Source organism: Heptranchias perlo, chromosome 1 (genome assembly GCF_035084215.1).
Source record: "Heptranchias perlo isolate sHepPer1 chromosome 1, sHepPer1.hap1, whole genome shotgun sequence".
Taxonomy (NCBI): Eukaryota; Metazoa; Chordata; class Chondrichthyes; order Hexanchiformes; family Hexanchidae; genus Heptranchias; species Heptranchias perlo.
In genome coordinates, this window is record NC_090325.1 from 142,804,854 (window position 1) to 142,816,001 (window position 11,148).

Genomic DNA, 11,148 nt, shown 5'->3' on the forward strand with positions numbered 1-11,148 from the left:
TCCAGCCACTGGGGGTGCACCTCGTAGGAGCACTTGGATAGGTAAAGGCACACGAACAACAGGCACTAAAGGAATGCATAAGGGTGAATAGTCTAATGTTTAATACTACAGTTAATGTGTTACATTATAAATTTGGATTTGAAGTCGCGGTTGGTGGTGGTTTTTATTTATGCGATGAGCTGTGGGAAGAGGCAATGTGTAATCATATGGAAAGCGATGTGATGGTCATGCAGGAGAGGACAGGTGGGGAGTGTAAGGCTGTTGGTGACCTGGGAGTTGTCGTTGAGGTTAGTGATATCACTCACGAATAAAGTGAGCACGCAGAGCCCGGGCAGACAGGGGCTGTGCACCTTGTTGCCTCCCTGTCATAGAGTTATACAGCACGGATAGAGGCCCTTCGGCCCATCGTGTCCGCGCCGGCCATCAAGCCCTGTCTACTCTAATCCCATATTCCAGCATTTGGTCCGTAGCCTTGTATGCTATGGCATTTCAAGTGCTCATCCAAATGCTTCTTGAATGTTGTGAGGGTTCCTGCCTCCACAACCCTTTCAGGCAGTGAGTTCCAGACTCCAACCACCCTCTGAGTGAAAAAGTTCTTTCTCAAATCCCCTCTAAACCTCCCGCCTTTTACCTTGAATCTATGTCCCCTTGTTATAGAACCCTCAACGAAGGGAAAAAGCTCCCCAGCATCCATCCTATCTGTGCCCCTCATAATTTTGTACACCTCAATCATGTCCCCCCTCAGCCTCCTCTGCTCCAAGGAAAACAAACCAAATCTTCCCAGTCTCTCTTCATAGCTGAAGCGCTCCAGCCCTGGTAACATCCTGGTGAATCTCCTCCTCTGCACCCTCTCCAAAGCGATCACATCCTTCCTGTAGTTTGGCGACCAGAACTGCACACAGTACTCCAGCTGTGGCCTAACCAGTGTTTTATACAGCTCCATCATAACCTCCTTGCTGTTATATTCTATGCCTCGGCTAATAAAGGCAAGTATCCCATATGCCTTCTTTACCACCTTATCTACCTGTTCCACCGCATTCAGGGATCTGTGAACTTGCACACCAAGATCCCTCTGACCCTCTGTCTTGCCTAGGGTCCTCCCATTCATTGTGTATTCCCTTGCCTTGTTAGTCCCTCCAAAGTGCATCACCTCGCACTTTTCCGGGTTAAATTCCATTTGCCACTGTTCCGCCCATCTGACCAACCCATCTATATCGTCCTGCAGACTGAGGCTATCCTCCTCGCTATTTACCACCCTACCAATTTTTGTATCATCAGCGAACTTACTGATCATACCTTTTACATTCATATCCAAGTCGTTCATGTAGACCACAAACAGCAAGGGACCCAGCACCGATCCCTGTGGTACCCCACTGGCCACAGGCTTCCAGTCACAAAAACCCTGTGTCTTCCTCCACTTCCTCCTCCTCCTCCTCCTCTTCTGTCTCTGGCTCTGGGTCGTGGCGGATAGGCAGTGGCAAGGGGTGTTCCCCCATAAAGGCGAGGTTACGCAGCATACCATGATGAATCTTGACACCTGCACAGCTGATTACTGCAGGGCTCCAACAGAACGGTCCAGGCAGTGGAAGCACTGCTGTAGGAGGTCTATGGTGTGCTCGATGACGTTCCATATAGCGGCATAGCTCTTGTTGTATGCCTGCTCTGCATGTGAGCATGCATGCCTGATCAGAGTCATGAGCCACCTCATGAGGGGATAGCCCTCGTCACCCTGTAGCCAGTCTTTGACTTGCTGAGCGGTGCATGGATAGTTGGGACGTTGGACTGCCGTATAATGAAGGCGTCGTGACTGCTGCCAGAGTAGCGGGGACTGACCTGCATGGTGAGGTGAGAGTGACTGCCCTTGACATCAAGGCAGCATTTGACCAAGTGTAGCACCAAGGAGCCCGAGTAAAATTGAAGTCAATGGGAATCAGGGGGAAAACTCTCTAGTGGCTGGAGTCATACCTAGCTCAAAGGAAGATGGTAGTGGTTGTTGGAGGCCAATCATCTCAGCCCCACGACAATGATGCAGGAGCTCCTCAGGGCAGTGTCCTAGGCCCAACCATCTTCAGCTGCTTCATCAATGATCTTCCCTCCATCATAAGGTCAGAAATAGGGATGTTCGCTGATGATTGCAAAGTGTTCAGTTCCATTTACAACCCCTCAGATAATGAAGCAGTCCGTGCCCGCATGCAGCAAGACCTGGACAACATCCAGGCTTGGGCTCATAAGTGGCAAGTAACATTTGCGCCAGACAAGTGCCAGGCAATGACCATCTCCAACAAGAGAGAGTCTAACCACCTCCCCTTGACATTCAACGGCATTACCATCGCCGAATACACCACAATCAACTTCCTGGGGGTCACCATTGACCAGAAACTTAACTGGATCGGTCACATAAATAGTGTGGCTACAAAAGCAGGTCAGAGGCTGGGTCTTCTGCGGTGACTGACTCACCTCCTGACTCCCCAAAGCCTTTCCACTATCTACAAGGCACAAGTCAGGAGTGTGATGGAATACTCTCCACTTGCCTGGATGAGTGCGGCTCCAACAACACTTAAGAAGCTCGACACCATCCAGGACAAAGCAGCCCGCTTGATTGGCACCCCATTCGCCACCCTAAACATTCACTCCCTTCACCACCGGCGCACTGTAGTTGCAGTGCGCACCATCCACAGGTTGCATTGCAGCAACTCGCCAAGGCTTCTTCGACAGCACCTCCCAAACCCTCAACCTCTGCCACCTAGAAGGACAAGGGCAGCAGGCACATGAGAACAACACCACCTGCACGTTCCCCTCCAAGTCACACACCATCCCGACTTGGAAATATATCGCCGTTCCTTCATCATCGCTGGGTCAAAATCCTGGAACTCCTTTCCTAACAGCACTGTGGGAGAACCTAAACCACACGGATTGCAGCGGTTCAAGAAGGCGGCTCACCACCACTTTCTCAAGGGCAATTTGGGATGGGCAATAAATGCTGGCCTCGCCAGCGATGCCCACATCCCCTGAACGAATAAAGAAAACAAACACATACCATTGTACCAGTGGCCAAAAGCAGTAATCCAGCCACTAACCTGCAACACCTGCATGAACCCTTTAAATAGCGCTGGTGGGGGGTCTCCAGGGCATGTTCAGCTGCTCGTGGTTAAGAAAGTTCGTTGGCTGGAGCGGAGTGCCAAAATGGTGTCTATTCCTTTAAATCAGTGTTGCGCACTGATCTAATGCATATTCTCCCTACTTTACACGATGTCGGCATTTGTTATCCGCACATGCACAAACACCTTTACCAAAATAGCGTCCAGCACACATCACACTAGAAGCGTGCACGCGCATTCCGGACGCCATTTTGGGACCGTAGGAGGCCGCGTAGAACCTGAAAAACAGGCCCAATTTCTAGCCCATGAAGTCTCAACAGGTTTTACCCATCCAAAATTTACCTCTCTGTGGTCGTAGCGAAACAAAACTATAGAATTTGGTATAACACCATCACTTGACATCTGTACCTCACTTTAATAGCATGGTGAAGAGAACAAAATGCAATAAGGTTTTATGCTGCTTTATGACTTATATTTTAGAAGAAATACTTGTCAGTTGTGGCAGCATTTACCACGTCTTCCCATTGTCCCTGATGTATACTATTTGGAACATTTGCAATATCTTTTCAACCAAAAATTGATTTTTATTTCTACTGGTACTTTTATTCAATGCATGTTTATTTTCTTTCTTCAACAGAAGCCATCGAGCACAGATGGTAGAAGGACTCAACAAGCCAAAGCTCACACCCCTGTGACGATGCTATCATGGAGATCTTTGGTTGGGAAGCTGCATAGGCCACGGGTGACATGCAAGCATGAGAGGAATATGAATGATTATAATCCCACAAATTCTCTGTGCAAGTGTGTTTCAGCAGGTGGAGAGCAGTGACTGTGTTTCATCATGAAATGTGCTATTTACTGTGCACACAATAGCAACAACAAGATGCCTAACAATGCTCAATAATTTATCATGCACCCTTTTCTTTTTAATACAGAATGCAATAACTACAGGAGCAGAAAGCTGAGTTCTCTCACCAACAAGCCTCACCACAGGTTTCAGCATCATCACTTAAAGCCTCTCCTGTTGCTTGCTGCCTACTGGCATTGATTTTAATGTATTCACCACCATATAGAAACAGGGTATCTGTGGTCTGCTAAATGCAACAGTGTAGCATAAATCAAATGATCCCGGCCAGGTCTCTTGCGTTGCCTGGGAGATGTGGCAAAAAAAATTAGTACCATCATCCCCTTTCTTGCTTCTGGTGTTGAAATTGAACCAAGTTCCAGGAAATGGCACAATTCATCTATGGTATAGCCTCTTCAGCTATTGCTCCTCAGTAAGATCCAGGCAAAGTTTTGTCGCCAGAATTAGACACCCTGCCTGCAGAGTAATGGCCCTCCTTCTTTGGCCTTGGATCTCCATAGCCCTCCTCTGCTGCTTGTCCAAATCCTTCTACTCCTACAGTGTGTCCAGCAGAGTAAGATTTCCAGATGTACTCGTACTGTTGTGTAGAGTTGAACATCTGAGTCACTCTTTACAATGTCTCCTACTCTTTACCAACTCTCTCTGCTGTTTTAACATTTTTATAGCAGGAATCATTAAAGCAATATGGCTGGAAAGCAAGCATGTGCAAATTGTATCCACTAGCAGCTAAGATATTAAATAATGGAACACTGTTCAAGATACAGCAAGGATCGTCAAACAAATAATTCAGGTCCAAATACATCCATCTCATGGAGTCACTCAGAAACCTGATCCAGGCAATCTTTTAAAAAAGATGTTAAAGATGTTCTTCATGGAGCATCCCTCAATGGTTCAGAGATGCTCCACTGGGTCCGGTGGTGGGATTAGTAAAAGGCCAAGCCATGCCCTGGAACTGTTCGTCTCAGCACACAGCCTCACAAAACATTACAGAAATGCCGATTTTCATCAGAAGGATTTATATATGTTTTAATCTTTGAAATTATCTTTATTAATTGTCATATTTCTGGAATGAATACTTGAGGATAAGGACTTTATATTGCCTTATCTAGAGTATTTCTTTAAAACTGAAGTATGTGATAATGCAAACTATTTAACAGGCGTACCCAACTCAATAGATATATATCTTGAACATCGCAAGCACTTCCTGTCCACGTTACTTACTTCGGGTGTCCATCTATTATGTATTAAATTTGCTACATATGTCACACACTCCTTATTTGAGCATCACCACTGTGATATACAATCACTCCTGCAGATACATACTTCCACTACGAGGTGAAACTTCATCAGCTCCAGAAGCTGCAGATCTTCATATCTATACCTGCAGGAGCACTAATGCACTGTGGGACATTTGCTATGGCCTGACTTTGTGTACAATACAACAGGACATCCACTAATTTATAATTTAAAAATTGTACATTGACATTTATAATGAAAACACCTTATGTAAGCCTATCACACTGTAGTTGCAGGTCTCTGGTGACTAGGTGCACAATTGCAGGACTCCCACCACTAAGTAGTGCAATGGTATTAGTTACCCAAGTCTACTCGCCATTTTGTTTCTTCACCCAACTTTCAGGTGTTTTGCCCTGTTTAAGACCCAATTTTCACTTTTACCATATGATTTTTGGAGTGCCCCAGGTCCCTCTGTGTCCCCTACCTAATCAATCAATTTATGGCCACCCAATTTCAGGCAAAAAAGAGAGAATGTGCATGTGTGTGTGTCTATAAAAAGACTGCACTGAATACACAACTGCTATAGCTTTTGTCCGTAATTTAGGAACATCAGAAATTATATTAAGCTGACAGCAAGAGACAGAGTTGAATTTTGAAGGGAAGTGGAAAAGCTCTAATTACAACTGGATTATCAACCATGTTTTGTTGATAGTTAGCAAATGTAAATATTCTAATTTGTAACAGCTGTGAGATACTCAGAGACTGAGACAGACAGAGGGACAGTGTCTTTCCTTATCCTAATTGGAGTTATTTTTTCAAATTAAAAAACAAAATGAATTGAATTTTGAAAGGAAATAGAAAAGCTCTATCACCTGCATTTTGTTGATGATTAGAAAATGCAAACATTCTAACTAGTAAGTCCTATAACACACACAGAGTCACACATAGATATGGACACAGTGAGAAACTTAGGCAGATAGAGAGAAACAAAGAGACAGACATCAGATAAACTTCCAGGAACCAATCACAAAACTCCAAATTCAATGTTTGTAGAGGTCTCTTAAAAAGTTACAAACAAGCGGCCAAAGGGCCCATGCCATCTCCATCCTATCAATGCTGACAGACATGAGGTATCCACAAGTGAGCCAAACTCCACATTCCAACACCCAATCTGCCAAACATCAGGTTCCTCCTTCACAATTCTGCCAAGATCTGACTTCCCCCTGTGGAGTGATGCCACATCAAAGCCCCACCCTCTGCTGCCAAACTACAGGAACACCACCTCAGTTTTGCCAAATTGCAGGACAATTTCCCAGTGCTACCAAAGACTAGGACACATCCTCCAGTGCAGCTAACTTAACTCCCCCTCCCTAGTACTGCTAATCAGCATGAGGTGGAAATTCATTTCAACCCGTTTTCAGGCCTGAAATAGGTGGCACACTGGGAGCATGTGCCAGAAGCCAGAGTCTTGAGGCTCACCTGAAATTTGGCCTCAGGCCTCATGAGTATATTGCCGACGAGCTGCGGCTGCGAATTGGATGTCCAGAAGCAGCTCGCCGGATCCATGAGGATGAAGTTGGGCCGGCTGCCTCCATGGCAGCGACCCTCAGGTAGGTTCTGGGAAGTGGGGGAGGCGATTGAGAGGGAGGGGGTGAACGGGAAGGACCGCTGGTTAGGCTGCATGTAGACATGGTTATCCTGAACACAGCAAGTCCAGCATTCAGGGCAGCCCAATTTTGGGAAGGGGGCCTCAAACACGCTTTAGGCCCTCTATTTGCGTATGCAAAGGGTCTAACGCCTGTTTAAGGTGTGGGCCCTGGATACCTATACTGGAGCCTTTTCCAATATGGTGGACTGCACACAATCAGTGGCCCACATGTTATCCCCTACATGGCATAAATACCCCTATTGTTATCAAACAACACATCCTTTAAGTCACCATGAGCAACCCCATATAAGATCTGATAGTTTAAATTAAATGTCTTGTGTATAGCACACACTTCTCGTGTTGCACTTACTTTCTATAACAGTTTCATGTCACACTTTCCCAATTAATCTTTAAATGAAATATTTTCATTTGTTTTGAGAATAAAGTGAAATATTTTTAAGTTAAAGGTAATTATGTAAGTTAAAGGGAAGGCGGTCTAGTTTTTGGTCAGCTCATCCCTTTTTATAGAAGCAAATGTTATTCTTACCAGAAATTTCTTTGCTGTTTTAATGTCAATGTTATCAACAACATTAAGACCCTCGAATCAGATCTTCCCTTCCTGCTGGGCTACTCCAGTAATGTCATTTACAAGAAGCATCCTAAAGCGACTCCACTGCAAACAGTAGAAAGAAGCAACTTCAAACTGTGAAACACCTTGGGATGTTTTGTTATGTTAAAGGCATTATATAAATGTAGGTTGTTATTGTTGGTGGTCTGAGAGTCATTCTGGAGCAGTCTGGCCTTGGGAAACCATACTACAGTTTGGAAGTCTGCATCCCGAGGCTATAGTATGGTTTTCCAAAGTTGTTTGGCACCAAAATGACTCTCAGGTTGCCAACAAGAACAATACAACTTGCAATTACACAATTCTTTTAACGTAACAAAACATCCCAAGGTTACTCCTCCCTGCTGCTTGCAATTAAGTCATTCCAAGATGCTCCTTGTAATTGTCACTACTGAGTGGCCCAGCAGGGAGGGAGACCTGACTCAAGGATCTCCATGTTGCTGATAAAATGTTGTTTTTAAAGTCAAAGAAATTTCAGGTAAAATTTTCTTCTATAAAAAGGTGAGTACTTTGAAGAAAGAGTGCTCCCCCTGGACTTTCCGTTGCCTTTACGTTGTTCACCTTCCCTCTTTTCATTTAATTTAGAGAGCACCAGCAGCAGTAAAGTATCTTGGAAGACATTGTACCAAGTTTGTAAACAGCAGAATTTGCCCACTGACTTGGCTGATGGCATATTGATTATATCACACACAGCAATTGTATCTGATGTGAAAATCCTACAGCTGATATGTAAAGTTAAAATAAAAGCTAAACTGGAAACATAGAAACCACCACTTAAAGCTCTGTTCTGATCCAACCAGGTGGATTCTGGCAGAAGTTTCTGAAAGAGACTGTTCCCAGAACAGAACACCAAAACTCCCCGATGTGAAAAGTGCCCCATATTTTAGTTGCAGCAGCAATAACAATCAGTAGTGCTAAACAGGCAGAAATATTAATGGGGATTTTCATTTAATTGATTTTTAATCAGCCATAAAATCTGATCAAGAACAAATCTTTGTTTCCATGCATTTTCAACTAATTTGTTTTTGCAACTATAGTAAAAATAACCTACTGTTCAAAGCAAAAACAAGCTTTCTGTGCTTGAATGTGGAACTTATTTCTCTATCTACAGTATCGTGCTTTGTTTTTAATATTACTTCCCTAAGGGTACAATGCTGTTCAAAATCAGATCTCTGACTTTGGTATAATTTGAGTCAGCCTTCCATGCATCTAAAGGTATTTGTCTCTTTCTCACTTACCTTCCAGCAGTTCGTCCAGGCTAGTGATCTTCTTGTTCCCATCAATACTGTAGATGCTCCTGACTCCTTGAGACAGATTGACATTATCCGAGAGAGACTTAGTCAGTTCCACCAGCAAAGCATCTAAGGACCTGAACCTGTCCTGGGAAACAGCATACACGAGCCCTTTGAAGTAACGGTCTCCATTCCGGTAAAAGCGGACTTTTTTGGCTCTTTTCTCCTGGCTGAGCGCCTGCAGGGTGCGGGTCCGGTAGAAGCTGCAGTGAGCGCTGTGAGCTGGGCTCGGTAAACCATTTCCCCGGGAGCTCGAGCCTCCTCCACCGCCTCCTCCTCCCCCGCTGCCGCTTCCACGCCGAGAAGATCGGTGACCCCGGCTTCTCTCCTCAAAGTGCTCCAGCTCGACGCTCCGATCGTGCGACATTATTAATAGTACAACCAGAAATTAAAATTAAAAACAATTTTTTTAAAACGCTGTTATTCCTTTTCAGCTGCTAATGATCCTGAATCCTTTTCTGATTGCCAGCTCTGATTCAGCTAAAACTCTACCTCCCCAAAATCATATACAAGGTCACTCTTATGAACCTATTGTGGCATTAAATTTCAAACCTGTAAATAATTATTGCTTTTTTAAAAAAAAGCAACAGAGCAATGGCAGTAGGTTGTCTTGATCACCACAGACAATGTGTTGGGCTCCTCAGGCTGTAGATCCAGGATGGAGGACCTCTCACCACATCCTACATCGCTGTTGATGGGCTTGACGATGCCCAAAAATGAAGAGGGAAGTGGAAGATCAGAGGAGATTCCGTTGTGCACGTAGCCCAGTCTCGGCCTCTTTATTAACTGATGGAAACCAAACCAGTGAGAGAGGAGGAGGCGGAGGAGAAGATGCACGGAGCCTGAGCTTTTCTGCTGTGGTCCACCGCCAATTGGAGCAGCGAGAAAGGGAGCAAATCGGTCTGATCCAGCTCCAAACTGACTTGACACTAAAACGGAAACAGGAGCAACGCAATCCTAGTGGGGGGGGGTCGTATTTGAAGGATGGGTGAGGGGGGGGGGGTAGTGAGCTTTTGCAGTCTCTCGCCGCTTAGATACAGAAAGAAAGAGATATCTGGCAGAGACGTAAGACTGCTGTAATGGAAGTGTAAATATTCGAGCTTCTCATCCCCTTTTTTTTGGCAGGCTTCCCAACGCGCCGCTGCCGCAACCGCAGCAGCAGGACTCCGGGCTGAACCGCAGTGTGCGGAGGAACTCGCTGCAGCTCCACACAGACAGGCAAGAGCTTCCTCCAGGTCTTAGTGCCGCAGGGGCTGGCTTCCTCACAGCCTCGCAAATTATTGCCAAACACTTTTCTTGCCCTTTTAAATGCTAACCTATTCACTGGTTTCTAATTTTGCCCTCTGATTGTTTTTTTTTAATGGCCTGGAATTTTTAATTGCATATTTTTTAATTCACAATATATTAGAAAAAAGTCCCAAATAATACTAAATTATTTTACAGTAGTTTATTTTGTAATACTGAAAATTAAAGTGCTTTTTGTGATCACAAATTTTTAAAAACATAATTCATTTAATTGAATCTATTTGAAAATACTTTACATAATGGCATAAATTAAGTCAAACACTGCATCAGGTTACTTGCATCATCATGAGGAAAATATCACACAGTTCTTTCCCAAATGAAAAAAGTTCGCAGAATTCTTTTTTTCATGCAGACACTCCACCATTACAATTTAAATTCTATGACAATCAGCAACTTTATCTTCACAAGTATATTCCACAAAACCTAATCTATAATTTAAAATGTTGAAGAAGAGGGTATAGGGGCCTATAGGTAAGACAAAAATGAAAAAGGAATACTAGAAAATAAGGAAAGGTTGAGAAATGGATAAGGAAAGCAAAGAGAAAGTATGAGGAAAGAATCTCAAATATTATTAAGAAGAATAGTAAAGTATTTTACAAATATATCAGCTAAATGAGAATTGTTAAATGTAAGGTTGGATCCCTGAGAGAAGAGGAATAGTGAGTTAGTAGAAGATAAGTGGAAATTGGCAGGGATATTTAACAAGTACTTCAGTTCACTTCACTTCAATAATAGAGAAAGATATTGGGGAGGAGGTCAATCCTGAATTGCTTAAAAGCAAAATGTGAGATATTATAACAAATAAAAGTAAAGTATTAGCAAAGTTAATTAAGCTAAAGGTGTACAAGGTGCCTGGACCTAACAGGATACATCCAAGGATCCTGAGGCAAATGGGGGAAGAAATGGCCCTAGAATTTATATTTCAGGATTCTATTGAGATTGCATGTGTGCCAGAGGATTGGAGTGTGGCCAATGTAATACCCATTTTCAAAATGAAAGACAAAGCTAACCCACGTAGTTATAGGTCAGTTAGTTTAACATCTGCATTAGGAAAAATTAGGGCATTTTTAATTAAAGAT

At 43.8% G+C, this 11,148-nt stretch overlaps 1 protein-coding gene across 1 annotated transcript in view; it reads right to left on the bottom strand.

Moving 5' to 3' along the window:
- Nucleotides 1-9,851, bottom strand: part of dclk2a (doublecortin-like kinase 2a) — a 434,705-nt gene extending 424,854 nt beyond the window's left edge. The window contains exon 1 of the mRNA XM_067992182.1: nt 8,711-9,851. Coding sequence (XP_067848283.1) covers nt 8,711-9,131 — 421 coding nt within the window. The 5' untranslated portion in view covers nt 9,132-9,851. The remainder of the gene's footprint in view (nt 1-8,710) is intronic.
- Nucleotides 9,852-11,148: the final 1,297 nt, after the last annotated feature.